A 20,049-nucleotide genomic window follows, 5' to 3' on the forward strand; every position below is an offset into this window, starting at 1 on the left:
TGTGTCTCTCTGTCTGGATGTGGCTGTGGCTTGGGTGCGTTTAATTTCGAGATGGACAATATACGGAAACGATAATCAATCAAAGTCCGATCTTTTGATAGTTTTTGTCCGCCACAAGACAGGGACCCCGCGGCTGTCAAGGAACGCTCAGGGACAAAGACTTCGGTTACGGGCAAGCCGCGCCAAAATGCACGCTCCCGCCGACGCCGAGGCTAAACGGGGAAAGAAGCTCGCACGCTCCTTCCGATGTAAATCAACGGAGCATATAAAGGAAGATAGGACAGCGAGACATTGTGTGGCAGGAAGCGCCGAGGAAAAGGGAAATAACGTGATTTCTACACCCGTAATTCGACGATAAAATGACGCCGTAATTAACGAAGGTGAAATTTCAGCGGCCGTACACCGCGTGCCAAAGAGAACACGAAACGAATTACAGAGGTTCTTGTAATTAGCTAAATATGTATTCTGTTTTTAATTAGAATAGATTTTCATTTTTATACATGGAATGCGAATTAAGAACACTATTATATAGAATTATAATCGTTTGATCATAAAAACAGTCATTTTGTAAAAGAAATGAGTAATAAGTTTTTACTACGTCTATAATACAGTTTTATTTACATTGACAACTAATAAGAAATAAAACAAAAATAGATAACGTCTAGTTTACAACTATATCAGTCTGTAGCAGGCTTGGAAATAAGCGGTGGTCACTGGGTCAAAGACCAGTTTATTCATTGCTCGGACCAGTTTTTTATTTAAAAGCTAGGGGTTCACTGGTCCAGTGTCCAGTTTGTTAATTCAAAATTATCTACCGTATTATTAACCAACTGGTCTACGTGACCACTTGAATAATTCAAGAGTTGGGAGTCACTGGCCAAATAGACCAGTTTAGAAATAAACCTTATTTCCAAGCCTTGTCAGTAGCGCCATCCAGTAGATATTAGCTTATAGCGCCATCTAGTAGATATTAGCTTATAGCGCCATCTAGTATAATATACAGGAAACTAACTTTGTATACCAACATATTTTTTTTTAAACTGCATCTGATTGGTATCAGTGAGAGTCCTATGAGCATGGCATGCATGCAGAGGAGGAAACTTCCTCTCATGTCTTTTGAATCTGTGATTTTAATGCGGCTCCAAGGTTTGAGCATCTTGGTATGCACAGGCTGGAAACGAGCGATCTTTCCAACTTCTCAGTGCAACAAATCTTGCGCTTCGTTTCGGCTAGGAGCAACAAACACAACACCCCACACAAGGAGAACGCAACCCGTCAAAAGTGTGTACGTTTTTCATGGGCTAGACGCTTTAGCGCCTGCTGCCGTCAGAAGGGGAAAATTTGGACATTGCCTCCCCCCCCCCGTAAAATGTTCAGCTTAAAGGCTCGTGACGCTCGTCCAATGAAATTCGTACACAACCCGTCGTTAGGCTGGGGCTAAACAATGGAATTCTGGTCGAAGTGCTAGGATGGGCTTTACCCAACCACTCAACCCCTACTAAAAATAAAAACAATAATAAAATCGGAAATTAAGTTTGGACATTATTATCATGTTTCACGTTAAGTGTATTATTTCCGTAGGTTCCGAGAGTTACTAATAAACATTTTTAGAATGCTCACACATTTTTGGTGTACTCTAGACAAAGTCGTTAAGACTATTGCGTGATATTTGCGTGGTGGTCACATTTATCGCGCACACGTGTTAGAAGCGCTAATATTTTAGATTGATCGTCAATTCTACGTCACTTTTTACATAAGTTACAAATATCAGTGTCTTAAAGTGTTGGTTGCACGAAATTTTAGCTATGGCTAATTAATGAATCATTAGAAAGAGCAAACACTTTATAGCAAGTACAGAAAATTTCATCAAAACCAGTTAAGTGGTCTTTGAATTATTATAAAAAGAAGTCGAAATGGTGGAAATCGAGTTTTTCGGCGTATTTCCAGACTTATAAAATTATTCTCGGCACCCATGACGTCAGAAAATGCGAAGAGTATCATTGGATAATTTTCTGTAATACATTTCTTTACATCTGGGATTAAAAGCGGGTTGATTTAACACCCAGGAAAAAGTTCTACGCAGTAGTAACTGAAATAGGCCTACACAAGCCTACGTAGTAGAAAAACGAAATGAAACCGAAGGCTCCTTGTAAATTCTTCTTAAAACGTCGGGTCGCGCGCGCCGCGTAGCGCGCGCTTGAAATTATTTTTTTATTTCGATAACAAGCCTAATATTATGATTAAAAACCTCTGGTTTGAAAACTTCTACAAGTAAACAAAATCCCTCCACTTCAGTTCCTTCTATTTTAGGAATAAAACTACAGCTTTGATTTGCCCCAAAATGCTCGTGCTACGGAGGAGAGAAATTCGCCGAAAATTTCAAGATTTTGGGGAGCGAAAAAGGTCAGTTTCGGACTCAAAGTTAGTACACTTAGAAATTTGTTTCGACAATGACATTTTTGGAAAGAGAACGTCCTGGGCTTCAAAACCAACCCGCATTCATTCGTTTTTATTACTATCGATTTTTCGTGCAACCAACACTTTAAGAATTCTTAGTATTTATCGCAATGAGTGGTAAATACTAAGAATTCTTAAGATCTTGACTATACTTTTAAAGTAATGTTATTTCAAGAAGTATTGTAATTTTTACGTAATGAGTCTAAGACTTTCTTGAAATTATTGTAAATTTTTCAATTTATTTCCAAAAGGGCAGCTTTCTATGGTCGCCAATGTAAAATAATGTTTATTTGTTACTTATGGTAATAATGAAAAAATACTATCGCCAACTTTTCTAAAAACCACCATATATTTAAACCATCTTTGGATTAAATTCAACTTAATGGGGTTTATAACTAGTGCTCGACAGTCGATTAATTTTTATCCATGAATAAAATAAGCTCGGGTATATTTAAATAATATTTATTTAAATAACCAATAGTTGAATAAAGATTGTAAAATATTTAAATAATCGAAAGTGAATAAGCCTATTATTTAAATAAAACAAACAGTTATTTAAATAAATGCCACTTTTATTCAAATAATTGCTTGGTTGCGTAAAAAACATAATTAAATAAGTTAAAATTATTATACTCCGCGGCCGCGGAGTATATTTATAGCTCATCGTTTTTCCCCATTTCCACCTCTGCTGCGCGTATATTGGCCATTTACTGGTTTGGTCGTGGAAGACGTCAACTCAGCTTGAGTGACTTTTAGGCCTTTTTTGGGTCGCGCTCTAACCGCAACCACTTCTCGTATTTTAATTTTGTAAACGGATTTAAAATCAGCGTGTTTCACTTCATAGGCCCGTCTTTTCACGATTTATAATTTAATCAATAACGCCGAGAAATTATATATATATATATAATTATATAAATATTTATATTTATTTTCTTCCCTACACATTTAACATAAAAATTTAAAAATTTATTATTATTTATTATTTATTTATTGCAATAATCTGCAACAAAAATAAAATAGTAAAAAGAATAAATTTGAAATTTTTTTTGTTAAATGTGTAGGGAAGAAAATAAATATAAATATGGATACCTTTGTGGGCAAAATTGGATCAAAGATTTTGTGTTAAAAATTGGAGGAGCAGTGGACTGTGATTTGAAAGGCGGAATGACGTCATTCTGTTGTTCACAGGAATATTTTTTAATACTTTAAATGAATTTGGCATATTAATCAACAATAAAAATAATATATGTCCCTTTAAGGCTGCACATTTAACGAGCTCTAAACTGTTTTTTCAGTTCGAAGAACTGTTTTTGTTATAATATAATTTTTACCAACGTTTTTTAAATAAATCGGAAAATTTGTGGATAATGAATAAACAATTCCGAACACTAGTTATAACAATTGGATATAAAAACTTGGTCTAATTAAAAAAATGTTAACAATAAATGTAAGTTATAACTTACTTTGCTAGAGGTGGGCAAAACATATAAATTAACTGCCAAAATATCGATTAACCATAATATTATCCACGGATAGAAAGGGATTTAACATGCAAAAATAATTTTTTTTTCGGATAATGGTCGGTTGTGGATAAAAAAAGATAAAGTTATTAATTCTTATCCAAATGCCAACCTCTATACTTAGCCGTTACTTTACGATATCACTGGTCGATAACACATTTTATCAATTAATTGGTTATAATTTAATTTATGCAATCAATATTTAAACCTACTTTTGGAACCGAGAGATTCACCGTGTATCTTTCTTATATATTATTTATTTTTTTATTGAGACTAAATGTGCTTATAAAACCTGCGCTAATGAGAAAACATCGTTAAGGGGGAAGACTACAGTGGCCATTGTCTACTTTCGCGCTATTTCAAGCTGAACTCTTTTAATTTTGTATTTTAACTTATAAAATTAATATTTAAGTGTAGAACAGCCTCTTGTTTAGTGACTAAAATAAATTTGACAATCTTAAATATAAAAGTAATTAAGTTATTACGTTTTAATTCGGACCCCAGAGCTAAACAAGTTGGGCAAGTGTCCAAACTACCCTTTAGTTAGGACCTTATATATCGTTAACTATTAATATTATAATTATCAAAATTATTTGAAGCACTAGAGGAAGGTTCAGCCTAATAACAAAAATATAATTCAATTATGTAATTGTTAAAACAGAAACGTTCAGATTGAACGAAAAAGAGGCTTTTACCGTATTCTTCCCCCTTAATGGAAAGAATAGAGAATCGAGTTTACAGAAAGCAGCAAGATATGAATAGAGGTCGGGGATGGTTAACTTTTATTCAATAGATAAAGCTCTCAAAATTATTCGTAAAATGTTTTGATCAAGTAATTTATATTTCTGTATTATCCTATTAATTTTTTGATAAATTTGTAAAATTATTCGGAAAAACGACGTTTGTTACGAATAAAAGCTCAAATTTTCCGAATAAGACATGTTTTTTAATAATTTTCCGAAATATTAACCGGTAAATTTCTTTGTTTACATTTTTTCCCCGAAAAAAATCAATTTAAACATGGATAATGATTAACCGTCCCCGACCTCTAGATATGAAAATTGCGGCTTTACGAAGTCACTCTATGAGAATTGTGCTTTCGGAAAACTGTTCTTATAAAACCACGTTTTTAGAATTGCGCTTATCGAATGCCTCGTTATTACAATGGTGCTTATGGAAACGGCTCTTATAAAAATCACGATTTGCAGTTATAGAAAGCCACGCTATTAGAATTAGGGAAATCGCCGGTTTTAGATTCGGGCTTATGGAAAATCGCGATTATGGAAAGACCAGATATTAGAATTGCCCTTATGGAAAGACCAGATATTAGAATTGCCCTTATGGAAAGACCAGATATTAGAATTGCCTTTATGGAAAGACCAGATATTAGAATTGCCCTTATGGAAAGACCAGATATTAGAATTGCCCTTATGGAAAGACCAGATATTAGAATTGCGCTTATGAAAAGCTACGTTATTAGAATTTCCCTTATGGAAAGCTACGTTATTAGAATTGCCCTTACGGAAAGCTACTTAATTAGAATTGCCCTTATGGAAAGCTACGTAATTAGAATTCCGCTTATGAAAAGCTAAGTTATTAGAATTGCGCTTATCAAAAGCTAAGTTATTAGAATTGCGCTTATGAAAAGCAACGTAATTAGAATTGCGCTTATGAAAAGCTACGTTATTAGAATTTCCCTTATGGAAAGCTACTTAATTAGAATTGCGCTTATGAAAAGCTAAGTTATTAGAATTTCCCTTATGGAAAGCTACTTAATTAGAATTGCCCTTATGGAAAGCTACTTAATTAGAATTTCCCTTATGGAAAGCTACTTAATTAGAATTGCCCTTATGGAAAGCTACGTAATTAGAATTGCGCTTATGAAAAGCTACGTTATTAGAATTGCCCTTATGGAAAGCTACTTAATTAGAATTGCGCTTATGAAAAGCTACGTTATTAGAATTGCCCTTATGGAAAGCTACTTAATTAGAATTGCGCTTATGAAAAGCTACGTTATTAGAATTTCCCTTATGGAAAGATACTTAATTAGAATTGCCCTTATGGAAAGCTACGTAATTAGAATTGCGCTTATGAAAAGCTACGTTATTAGAATTGCCCTTATGGAAAGCTACTTAATTAGAATTGCGCTTATGAAAAGCTAAGTTATTAGAATTTCCCTTATGGAAAGCTACTTAATTAGAATTGCGCTTATGAAAAGCTACGTTATTAGAATTTCCCTTATGGAAAGCTACTTAATTAGAATTGCCCTTATGGAAAGCTACGTTATTAGAATTTCCCTTATGGAAAGCTACGTTATTAGAATTGCCCTTATGGAAAGCTACTTAATTAGAATTGCGCTTATGAAAAGCTACGTTATTAGAATTGCCCTTATGGAAAGCTAAGTTATTAGAATTGCGCTTATGAAAAGCTACGTTATTAGAATTTCCTTTATGGAAAGCTAAGTTATTAGAATTTCCCTTATGGAAAGCTACTTAATTAGAATTGCGCTTATGAAAAGCTACGTTATTAGAATTTCCCTTATGGAAAGCTACTTAATTAGAATTGCCCTTATGGAAAGCTACGTTATTAGAATTTCCCTTATGGAAAGCTACGTTATTAGAATTGCCCTTATGGAAAGCTACTTAATTAGAATTGCGCTTATGAAAAGCTACGTTATTAGAATTGCCCTTATGGAAAGCTAAGTTATTAGAATTGCGCTTATGAAAAGCTACGTTATTAGAATTTCCTTTATGGAAAGCTACGTTATTTGAATTGCCCTTATGGAAAGCTACTTAATTAGAATTGCGCTTATGAAAAGCCGTGCTATTTGAATTGCCTTTATGGAAAGACCAGATATTAGAATTGCCCTTATGGAAAGACCAGATATTAGAATTGCCCTTATGGAAAGACCAGATATTAGAATTGCCTTTATGGAAAGACCAGATATTAGAATTGCCCTTATGGAAAGACCAGATATTAGAATTGCCCTTATGGAAAGACCAGATATTAGAATTGCGCTTATGAAAAGCTACGTTATTAGAGTTGCGCTTATGAAAAGCTACGTTATTAGAATTTCCCTTATGGAAAGCTACGTTATTAGAATTGCCCTTATGGAAAGCTACTTAATTAGAATTGCCCTTATGGAAAGCTACGTTATTAGAATTGCGCTTATGAAAAGCTAAGTTATTAAAATTGCGCTTATGAAAAGCTAAGTTATTAGAATTGCGCTTATGAAAAGCAACGTAATTAGAATTGCGCTTATGAAAAGCTACGTTATTAGAATTGCCCTTATGGAAAGCTACGTAATTAGAATTGCGCTTATGAAAAGCTACGTTATTAGAATTGCCCTTATGAAAAGCTAAGTTATTAGAATTGCGCTTATGAAAAGCTAAGGTTTTAGAATTGCGCTTATGAAAAGCAACGTAATAAGAATTGCGCTTATGAAAAGCAACGTAATTAGAATTGCGCTTATGAAAAGCTACGTTATTAGAATTGCTCTTATGGAAAGCTAAGTTATTAGAATTGCGCTTATGAAAAGCTACGTTATTAGAATTTCCTTTATGGAAAGCTACGTTATTAGAATTGCCCTTATGGAAAGCTACTTAATTAGAATTGCGCTTATGAAAAGCTACGTTATTAGAATTGCCCTTATGGAAAGCAACGTAATTAGAATTGCGCTTATGAAAAGCCGTGCTATTTGAATTGCGCTTATGAAAAGCCGTGCTATTTGAATTGCCTTTATGGAAAGACCAGATATTAGAATTGCCCTTATGGAAAGACCAGATATTAGAATTGCCCTTATGGAAAGACCAGATATTAGAATTGCCTTTATGGAAAGACCAGATATTAGAATTGCCCTTATGGAAAGACCAGATATTAGAATTGCCCTTATGGAAAGACCAGATATTAGAATTGCGCTTATGAAAAGCTAAGTTATTAGAATTTCCCTTATGGAAAGCTACTTAATTAGAATTGCGCTTATGAAAAGCTACGTTATTAGAATTTCCCTTATGGAAAGCTACTTAATTAGAATTGCCCTTATGGAAAGCTACGTTATTAGAATTTCCCTTATGGAAAGCTACGTTATTAGAATTGCCCTTATGGAAAGCTACTTAATTAGAATTGCGCTTATGAAAAGCTACGTTATTAGAATTGCCCTTATGGAAAGCTAAGTTATTAGAATTGCGCTTATGAAAAGCTACGTTATTAGAATTTCCTTTATGGAAAGCTACGTTATTTGAATTGCCCTTATGGAAAGCTACTTAATTAGAATTGCGCTTATGAAAAGCCGTGCTATTTGAATTGCCTTTATGGAAAGACCAGATATTAGAATTGCCCTTATGGAAAGACCAGATATTAGAATTGCCCTTATGGAAAGACCAGATATTAGAATTGCCTTTATGGAAAGACCAGATATTAGAATTGCCCTTATGAAAAGACCAGATATTAGAATTGCCCTTATGGAAAGACCAGATATTAGAATTGCGCTTATGAAAAGCTACGTTATTAGAGTTGCGCTTATGAAAAGCTACGTTATTAGAATTTCCCTTATGGAAAGCTACGTTATTAGAATTGCCCTTATGGAAAGCTACTTAATTAGAATTGCCCTTATGGAAAGCTACGTTATTAGAATTGCGCTTATGAAAAGCTAAGTTATTAAAATTGCGCTTATGAAAAGCTAAGTTATTAGAATTGCGCTTATGAAAAGCAACGTAATTAGAATTGCGCTTATGAAAAGCTACGTTATTAGAATTGCCCTTATGGAAAGCTACGTAATTAGAATTGCGCTTATGAAAAGCTACGTTATTAGAATTGCCCTTATGAAAAGCTAAGTTATTAGAATTGCGCTTATGAAAAGCTAAGGTTTTAGAATTGCGCTTATGAAAAGCAACGTAATATGAATTGCGCTTATGAAAAGCAACGTAATTAGAATTGCGCTTATGAAAAGCTACGTTATTAGAATTTCCCTTATGGAAAGCTACGTAATTAGAATTCCCCTTATGGAAAGCTACGTAATTAGAATTGCGCTTATGAAAAGCTACGTTATTAGAATTGCCCTTATGGAAAGCTATTTAATTAGAATTGCGCTTATGAAAAGCTAAGTTATTAGAATTGCGCTTATGAAAAGCTACGTTATTAGAATTTCCCTTATGGAAAGCTACTTAATTAGAATTGCGCTTATGAAAAGCTAAGTTATTAGAATTTCTCTTATGGAAAGCTACTATATTAGAATTGCCCTTATGGAAAGCTACTTAATTAGAATTGCGCTTATGAAAAGCTAAGTTATTAGAATTTCCCTTATGGAAAGCTACTTAATTAGAATTGCGCTTATGAAAAGATACGTTATTAGAATTTCCCTTATGGAAAGCTACTTAATTAGAATTGCCCTTATGGAAAGCTACGTAATTAGAATTGCGCTTATGAAAAGCTACGTTATTAGAATTGCCCTCATGGAAAGCTACTTAATTAGAATTGCCCTTATGGAAAGCTACGTAATTAGAATTGCGCTTATGAAAAGCTAAGTTATTAGAATTGCGCTTATGAAAAGCTAAGTTATTAGAATTGCGCTTATGAAAAGCAACGTAATTAGAATTGCGCTTATGAAAAGCTACGTTATTAGAATTTCCCTTATGGAAAGCTACTTAATTAGAATTGCGCTTATGAAAAGCTAAGTTATTAGAATTTCCCTTATGGAAAGCTACTTAATTAGAATTGCCCTTATGGAAAGCTACTTAATTAGAATTGCGCTTATGAAAAGCTACGTTATTAGAATTTCCCTTATGGAAAGCTACTTAATTAGAATTGCCCTTATGGAAAGCTACGTAATTAGAATTGCGCTTATGAAAAGCTACGTTATTAGAATTGCCCTTATGAAAAGCTAAGGTTTTAGAATTGCACTTATGAAAAGCAACGTAATTAGAATTGCGCTTATGAAAAGCTACGTTATTAGAATTTCCCCTATGGAAAGCTACTTAATTATAATTGCCCTTATGGAAAGCTACGTAATTAGAATTGCGCTTATGAAAAGCTACGTTATTAGAATTGCCCTTATGGAAAGCTACTTAATTAGAATTGCGCTTATGAAAAGCAACGTAATTAGAATTGCGCTTATGAAAAGCTACGTTATTAGAATTTCCCTTATGGAAAGCTACGTAATTAGAATTCCCCTTATGGAAAGCTACGTAATTAGAATTGCGCTTATGAAAAGCTACGTTATTAGAATTGCCCTTATGGAAAGCTACTTAATTAGAATTGCGCTTATGAAAAGCTACGTTATTAGAATTTCCCTTATGGAAAGCTACTTAATTAGAATTGCCCTTATCGAAAGCTACGTAATTAGAATTGCGCTTATGAAAAGCTACGTTATTAGAATTTCCCTTATGGAAAGCTACTTAATTAGAATTGCGCTTATGAAAAGCTACGTTATTAGAATTTCCCTTATGGAAAGCTACTTAATTAGAATTGCCCTTATCGAAAGCTACGTAATTAGAATTGCGCTTATGAAAAGCTACGTTATTAGAATTGCCCTTATGGAAAGCTACTTAATTAGAATTGCGCTTATGAAAAGCTAAGTTATTAGAATTTCCCTTATGGAAAGCTACTTAATTAGAATTGCCCTTATGGAAAGCTACGTTATTAGAATTACCCTTATGGAAAGCTACGTTATTAGAATTGCCCTTATTGAAAGCTACTTAATTAGAATTGCGCTTATGAAAAGCTACGTTATTAGAATTGCCCTTATGGAAAGCTAAGTTATTAGAATTGCGCTTATGAAAAGCTACGTTATTAGAATTGCGCTTATTGAAAGCTACTTAATTAGAATTGCGCTTATGAAAAGCTACGTTATTAGAATTGCTCTTATGGAAAGCTACTTAATTAGAATTGCGCTTATGAAAAGCTACGTTATTAGAATTTCCCTTATGGAAAGCTACGTTATTAGAATTGCTCTTATGGAAAGCTACTTAATTAGAATTGCGCTTATGAAAAGCTACGTTATTAGAATTTCCGTTATGGAAAGCTACGTTATTAGAATTGTCCTTATGGAAAGCTACTTAATTAGAATTGCGCTTATGAAAAGCTACGTTATTAGAATTGCCCTTATGGAAAGCAACGTAATTAGAATTGCGCTTATGAAAAGCCGTGCTATTTGAATTGCGCTTATGAAAAGCCGTGCTATTTGAATTGCGCTTATGGAGATCCACGTAAATACGACTGCCCATCTGAAAATTTCAAGAACGCATTCTTGGCTTTTGAAAAGAAGAAAATAGTATTTAGCTTGGTAAACTATTTCCTTTGGGTATCGTTTAAATAAATCATACGTCTTAGCTCAGTTGGAGTGGAAAACGTCCAGATTTATTGCAATATCATAAACCGGGAGCGTTTTAAAAGCAAAAAGAAATTCAAACAAAGGAGGCCGACCCGGAACCAAAAAATGAGAACGTTGACTATTCGAAGTTCTTTCGACCTCGCAAGTTCGTCCGGACCCTAATACGCTTTGTCGCCCTTGGCTATTAGTTTTGTAGCTTGTAAAAACACATGCCTCTTCGCCTCAAAAGACTACATCGCTTTTTAAAGCTCTCTGGTAGATTCCATCTCGAGCCAACCACTTTTTTCATCCTCCGTCTTCGGGCCCCTGTAGGTTCGGCAGATGAGCCTGACACAATATTCCCTTCACGTTCCATCCTTCCGTCCGTTGTTTGAAAAGAAGGCTTGTTTGGCCCGAGGAGGAAGAGAGACCTCCAAATTGGGGGTAGCGCGGGGGGTGGAAGCTCTTCGCTTGTCATTTAAGCTCATCCACACACACAATGAGGAGGCGAGGCAATGAATTGTATCGCGAGCCTCGGCGAGTCCGGGCCAGTCCTGGCAGGCCCACGAGAAAGAAAAGCCCCGTAATCCAAAGGCGACGCTCCGATTTATCCTTAGATCCACTTGTTTTTCAATCATCCCATTCTCTCGATCCTGCCTCTTCCGAGCCTTCTTATTCTAAGATCCCGGGTTATTAGCATTTAACTCTTATATTTACCCAACCCCAAAGTGAAATCTTTCGGGAAGGCATCGCGATAAGCCGCTAGACGGGATATGTCAATTATACCAGATTTACATAATAAAGCAAGTATTCGGACGCGGCCTTAAAATGACGGTAGACAATGTGGTTAGAATTAAAAAGTGTCGCGAAAATATTCAAATACGTTTCTTTCGTTTCGTAGCATTTCCAACCAAATCAAAGCGAGCAGTCGCAGACCAAATACGGCTCTTCTATTATAACACCCTCTCCTCTAAGTCACCGTGGCAGGACTCTAAGCCTCGGTACCTTTAAATGCGTAAGTTTGTTTTCGAGTCTTCTTGAATCCGAAAACGGCGAGAGCGGTCAATATTGGTCCTATCGCGGAGGGACCCCGTAAATAAGCCAATTTGGTACTTTGGGGACTCGAATTTCTCTTGGCCTGATGGACTCTCTCTCTTGAAAGTACGAGGTAGAAACCGTGGACCATTAACTATACAATCCAGTTTATATAGCCTCAGCCATTTCTTTAATGTAAATGTAAATATTATCTCAATTTGAGACAGGGAAATGGGACTTTGAAAAGGAGAACCTGGCTGGAGTCTCGCTGTTAGCCTAATCTAAAATCGACAATGTCTTTCAGAAAAGGTATAGCCGTTACAGACTTAATTGCGCTATTACTAGGATCGTTCAAGGGTGCGATTCAGACGGCTTAAACGCTATATCGCGCCTTTTACAGCGCACACGCTTTACGGAATAGTAGAGTGAATTAGGTCTAATTTCATCGCTTCTCCAAGATAGTGACAATAAGACGACAAGTGATTTTTCTAAGTAGCAACGCGATATGACAATTTTAAATATTTGGTTTAAAATTTGATAACCGTGTTAGGTAAGGATTACTAAATGGCAATGTTATATAATAAGTATTTTTATTTTCTTAATCTAGTAACAGTATTGGGTAAGGATTTCTGAGCTGCAGGTTAGGGTTATGAGTATTTTCATTTTCTGAATTTGATAACCATATAGGGTAAGGATTTCTAAATAGCATGTTTAAATAATAGGTATTTTGATTTTCTAAATCTAGTTACAGTATTGGGTAAGGATTTCTGAGCTGCAGGTTAGCATTATGAGTATTTTCATTTTCTGAATTTAATAACCGTATTGGGTAAGGGTTTCTAAATGGCATGGTAAGATAATTTTTTTTATTTAGAAGTTTTTATATAAGTGCACGGAAGAAAACATTATGATGAATTCTGATGCCTGGTGCGCCTACTATCTTTCTTGTCACTTTCTGGTGCTGGCTTAAACTGTCTCCCACTTACAAGGAGAGTACCCGAGGTGTTTATTGCCGATTTTGTTCAAAGTCCTGCGTAATATAGACCTATATGAGATATGAAATTTCCCAAAAGGAGACGTTGCACTACCCATTCGTTTTGCTATAGCAACCGAAAATGTTTTTGATCACTTAAAACAATAAAATCTCGATTTAAAAAAGCATGGGATTTTCTCGGTTTCACAGGGTCCTAGCTACGAAAATTTTGAAAAATTTTGAAAATCACGAAATGTGTAATTTGGACCACATTTAGGCAAATTTCATCAAGTTTGGGTAAATTGAAACATTTTTAGGGTAAATTTGTAACAAATATTGGGTAAAATAAGGGAAAATTTTTATTTTGGTTGTAAGTGGTCAAAAACATTTTCGGTTGCCATGGAAAATCGAATGGGTAGTGCAACGTCTCCTTTTGGGAAATTTCATATCTCATATAGGTCTAAATTACGGCCGACTTTGAACTAAATCGGCAATAAACACCTTGGGTACTCTCCTTGTTAGTAAAGAACGAATTTTTACAGGAAAATCTAAGTAAAAATTGCGTTTCCCCAAATATATATATAAAAAAAAACACTTTCTATGAACACAAATTCTTCGTTTCCGAAAACAGTAAAATATTAAAGGTTAAATATGCAAATTTCAAGTAAAGCAATCACAAATTGTTTCTACGAATGAATAAAAGTCAAATTGAATTATTTATTCTAAAATTATATTAGATCAGAAAATGAAATTTAAAATATACAAATCCAGATAAATTAATTATTTATTATTCTAAAATTAGATTACATCAGAAATGATTCGTAAATTTCCTAAAAGGCATTTGGTTCGATGTCTCTAGCGATCGCGCTGGAACGACAAAGACCGAGGATCGGCAAAATTCTCAGGGAGTGCGGGAATAGAGGACCATCAAGACTGAGAGGGGAGCTCATCTGCCTTTCAGTTGGCGGATTCTCACCGCGTCTGCGCGCCAAGCTGGAAAGACCGAGAGAGAGAGAGAGCTGTGTATGTCGTCCGGTGTGAAAAGACCACGATTCTCTCAGCTTCAGAACTCGCGCGAGAAGCGACGGTGAAGTTTCTTTCTAAGTAGCTCTGTCTCTCTCAATCCCTGGTCATAGTCTGTTAACGGCGATCCGGGTTAATCCCAAATAGGAAAAAATAAACCTTCCATACGCAAAATGATATAGAGATTACATCTTTTTCGATTGTCTTTAAAAGAATTAAAGTTAATAGTGTGTTTAAAGAGAAGTTTCAGATTACAAATTTTTGGGTACGGTCTTTCGGGAAGGAAAATGTTATCTCATCGAAGTTATGGCTAAGGGAGCCAGCGGGGAAACTCAGTGACCAAAAGACCGGAAAAAAGTCACGGACTCTCGGAAGTATTTGGTATTCTCGAACGGTATTTGTGAAGCGGTTGTCTTTTATTTAAAGTGGCGAATTCGGCCAATCTGGATTATACCCAAATGAAACAAAAAATTCCGAGTTAGTATTCACATGGGATACGCCAGGTTTTGTCGAGAACTTTGGATACTGATTGTGATATGCTGCGGAACGCTCAAAGGAGACAAAGGTAATTGTCCTTCTCTCCTTGACTAATAATTACGGTTGTCTTAGTAACACCTATAATTAGAGTGGTACCGATGTCTGAAGGCAAATTGGTGCGCCATTGATACGACTGACTCGAGCATTGTTGACGCAACGTTCGTGTATCACTGAATAAAGATTACGTAGAGATAAATCCTCTTAGCGTATTCCTTCGGGATAATCCCAATATCCTTAGAGCTTAGTTCCGTTTACCTCCACGCTTAAGATTCAGTTCATATTGATGTGTTTTATCAAGATTCGACGTTAGCCGCGTATACTAAGGTTTAATTAGATATTGTGAAAAAATAAGATTGATATTTTTATTTTTATTTGTAATAAGTGGAATTTCCAACCTGATTGAGCTTAGTAATTCGTATTTTAATATTTATAAATATTCCGTAGATCGAACTTGAACTATTCCTTCAATTTACTATTTTCAACTTGATAGCGTTATAAATTTTATGATTGAACACAACAGGGGTGATTTCTTAAAATGGATAAAAAAAAATTTGATGAAATTAGGACTATTTGTTTATAGATAAAATTGGGACTATTTGTTTATAGATAAAATTGGGACTATTTGTTTATAGATAAAATTGGGACTATTTGTTTATAGATAAAATTGGGACTATTTGTTTATAGATAAAATTGGGACTATTTGTTTATAGATAAAATTGGGACTATTTGTTTATAGATAAAATTGGGACTATTTGTTTATAGATAAAATTGGGACTATTTGTTTATAGATAAAATTGGGACTATTTGTTTATAGATAAAATTGGGACTATTTGTTTATAGATAAAATTGGGACTATTTGTTTATAGATAAAATAGGAAACGATGATAGAAGAAATTGAAATACGCAATCTTCATTTACCATTAAAATTGTTAATTTTTATTCGCTGACGAAATGAGATATTTATTAACAATGCAATTGGGAATATTCATTTATCAGTAATATAAGGACTATTTGGCTATAATATTGAGACTTTGTATTTACCGATAAAATATGATATTAATTTGTCGAAAAAATAACTTATATTTATCGATAAAATAAGGGTTATTTATCGATAAAATTAGGGTTATTTATCGATAAAACAAGGGTTATTTTTCGATAAAACAAGGGTTATTTATCGATAAAATAAGGATTAGTTACCTATAACATAGGAGTTATTTAACGAAAAAATAAGGGATATTTTAACTTATTTATCGATTAAATAGGAGTTATTTTTTATACGGTATATTTTATTTATCGATAAAATACGGTATATTTTATTTATCGATAAAATACGGTATATTTTATTTATCGATAAAATATGGTATATTTTAACTGTCGATAAATTAGGGGATACATTATTTATCGATGAAATAGGGATATTTTTATCGAGGAAATAGGGATATTTTTATCGAGGAAATAGAGATATTTTTATCTATGAAATAGGGATATTTTTATTGATGAAATAGGGATATTTATTTATAGATTAAATATGGGATATTTATTATTAGATTAAATATGGGATATTTATTTATAGGTTAAATATGGAATATTTATTTATAGATTTAATATGGGTTATTTATAGGTTAAATATGGGATATTTATTTATAGATTAAATATGGTATATTTATTTATAGATTAAATATGGGATATTTATTTATAGATTAAATATGGGAGATTTATTTATAGATTAAATATGATATATTTATTTATAGATTGAATATGGGATATTTATTTATAGATTAAATATGGGATATTTATTTATAGATTAAATATGGGATTTTGATCGATAAAGAATGATATTTTTATTTATCGATAAAAAATGGGATTCAACTCATCAAGATTCTGCTTGTATGAATATGTCTCATTTTGAAATTATGAATTTCTTTGTTTTGAGACTTTTTTAGATAATTACATAACGTCAATTAAATCTTACAATATTTATAATAAATATGCAAATTACAGGGCTCTCACATTTTTGCTCTTTTATAATGGGGAAAAAATATAATAGCGATCTAGTTGATTAATATCACAATACTAAAAAAAGGCTGACGTTCTTTTGTCACATTTCTATCGCGGTATTCTGATAATGTATAATCATGACTCCGGAAAAAAATAAATTATAGTCATTAACACTTCAGAAAGAAATATTTTATCTCCGCAAAAAACGATGGAAGAGGCTCCCAAAGCGGTAGTTTAAGGTTTATGCAAATATATACTTAAAAAGACAAATACCAGGGTTGGCGGAAAGAACTACTTTGCGGTTCATTAACCTTATTCGAATTTGAATAAAAACTATAATCTGGAGGGGGCGGGAAAAGGGGCAGGCAGAGTAGGCCCGAACTCGCCCGGGCAGGCTCCCATTTGCCTCTTTCAACCCCCCTCCCCCTCTCAACACTCTTAGTCATTTAATATAACAAAAAGGCGGAGAATTGGGGTATTCAAAGGGGCTAGCTTTTTTTTTAAATATATTCTGCCATTTACGGACATGCGAGAATACTCTTAAAGTCGATTAGGACGCATGAGCTGGGCGGAACGCGAAAAGTGGCTATTCGCGACCAAAAACTATCGCTACGCCCCCTGTGGTTCAGCATTGAAACCTAGATAGGTAGCGGCTAAACCAGACGCTATTAATTTTTCCTCATCGTTATTCGTAAATTTGATTTTATGATACTAGCATTTTAATATAATTTTTACATCATTTGCTTATATTTTGATAAGTTTATTTATTTAAAAAAAAACATTCTTATGACTGTTTAATTTGTCTGTAGCAGACGCTAAGGACATAGGCGTTACCTCGTTAAGGCAGCTAGACTCATTTCGGTCGCGAAAAAAACATTCGAAATAAATATAAGGAATTTCACATTTGATGAGGTTACGAATATATAAATAATGACCTTCACATGGACAGAAAACAACTTGGTGACACTAAATCATTTAGCTTTTCTTTGCTACCCTTTTAGGCGGTAGATAATAACTGTTACTAGTGGTAAATTCATTAATTATAAGGAGATATTAAATAAGTCAAACTTATTTCGTCAAATACCATATAAATTTTATTTTAAGGGCAGAATTGTAGAAAATATTACCACTAGGATAATTTACAATTTTAAATTACTTTAATTACTTAAATTAATTATGTTATTAATTAATTTTCTGAAACAACATTCTCTAGATTACCAGAATTTCAGAACCTATAGAAAGTTTTCTGATAATTTACCGATAAAATAATCCAAATTTTAGAAGTCACGCTAAAATCCTTTTCATTTCTTTATTATTTTAAGTAGCATAATACATTTAATGTAAATTTCGAATTAATTTAAAATCCATCGTGAACCCCATGAAATATCTATAATATATTTGACCAATAATCTACCACACCCAGATATATTATGTTAAAAGGGATATTTTTACAAATACTAGACCATCGTCAACCCAAAGATCGGCTAACTTGAATTATTTTGTACACCGGGATTGAAATTGAGCTATTTGTGCTCAAAGTGGGGTTTTAAATAAAACAAACTTTTAAATAACATTAAATATCGGTCTCTTAAAATTTTCTGTTTTAAGAAAAGTAGACTAGTTGAACCAAATAAAATCATTCAATTTATGCAAATTTTCTTTAAAATGGGAAAGGGAATTATTGAAACTAACGGTCGCGGGTGAATATGAAAACCTAATTTGAAGAACTACAAATCTCCCGCCGGAAAACCTTTTTATTTCAAAACTTCTTTTAGTCAAGAAAAAATAAAATACTCTAAAAGCTTAGAAAAATATACTTAGAAAAATTTGAATGGGCAATCTTTGGTAAATTGTTGCTTGGAAAATAGAGACAGGGGAATATAAGTTTAAAGGGAAAATACAGCGACTAGATTTTCTCCTTCTGGCCAATCGTTTTAATCCTAAAATTCGTGCTTTGGGGATTTCAATTCAAAAGAATTAAGATAAAATATTTTTTAGAGAGGTCGTATTGCAGGCAGCCTATGTTATTGATTATTTCGAGGCGGCTAAACTAATTTCCGGTTTGGCTCGATTAAATTTCCGGTATCGTTTCGAAACCAATTATAATTTTTTGGGAGTTTATTTTCCTTTTGGCGATTTGATTTAAACGACCAAAAAAATAATATTTTTATCCTACACATTTCGCCAAATTAATAAATATTCTACAGAAAATTTTCTTCCAAATTTGTTTAACATTTATTTTTGAAAAATATATATTTTTCCTTAATATAAATAAATATTTGTTCAAAAACTAAATTCACATTTACTTTTTGGTCAAAATGAATTCCGGATATTTATTAACCAGGAAAATCAATAGGACTTTTCAACAAACAAACAAATAAGTAAATAAATTAAGGGAAGTAGCCATAAGTTAACTAGTTAAGCTACATTAGCTAGAATCAGAATTACATTTTCTTTCAACAATGAATTCACTCAAATAGACATTTTAGTTTTTATTTATTATTGAGGAGTAAAAACGGGAACAAGTAAAGAGACCAATAAGTAGGGGAGAAAACTAAGCTTTAATGGGGAAAAATATGCGGTACTTCGGCCGATAGGCCTTCCATGCGAAAAACTTTAATACGACTAACCGACAATTTGAAAATGTTCAAACATTTTCAAATTGTCGGTTAGTCGTATTAAAGTGGGTTATCGTGTTTTTATTTATTATTATTTGTCAAGATTTTTTAGCACCTCTATTGGTTCACAACCGGGGTAAGGTGCCGACCTTTGCCCCTTTAAACCCACTCTGTAATTAGTTGAGTAATGTTAAACAAATCAGTCTTTCAATTACTATATCAGGATGTATTGTCATAAAAGACTTAGTTTAATGAAGCATCTGGCTTAATGAAAGCTATATGTCCAATCAATGGAGCTTTCGGTAAACAGTACACGATCCAGGAGTACCTAAAGGTGCTCGAGAATTATTAATTATCGTATTTGGAATAAGTTTAATAAATCTATTTAAAGACTATATTTACTTAATAATATTATTATTTTCTGTTGTTACGTGAGTTAATTATCTAAAAACTCATGACGTGATGGCTGTCGTAAATATTAACCGATTTCGCTCATATTATATGCTTTGTTTGGTGTCACTCACAATTGTCACTAGATGAGACCGATTGTTGTTAGGGAAATTCTACGCCACTTTGGAAATAAAT

The 20,049-nt window shown here is 33.4% G+C and overlaps 1 protein-coding gene across 1 annotated transcript in view; it reads left to right on the forward strand.

The window, feature by feature from the left end:
- Window positions 1-14,388: 14,388 nt before the first annotated feature.
- LOC149921398 (lachesin-like) overlaps window positions 14,389-20,049 on the forward strand; it is a 233,106-nt gene continuing 227,445 nt past the window's right edge. Inside the window, exon 1 of the mRNA XM_090162682.1 lies at window positions 14,389-14,876. Coding sequence (XP_090018808.1) covers window positions 14,801-14,876 — 76 coding nt within the window. The 5' untranslated portion in view covers window positions 14,389-14,800. The remainder of the gene's footprint in view (window positions 14,877-20,049) is intronic.

This window comes from Leiobunum rupestre, chromosome 11 (assembly GCF_980474605.1).
Source record: "Leiobunum rupestre chromosome 11, qqLeiRupe1.1.hap1, whole genome shotgun sequence".
Classification (NCBI taxonomy): Eukaryota; Metazoa; Arthropoda; class Arachnida; order Opiliones; family Sclerosomatidae; genus Leiobunum; species Leiobunum rupestre.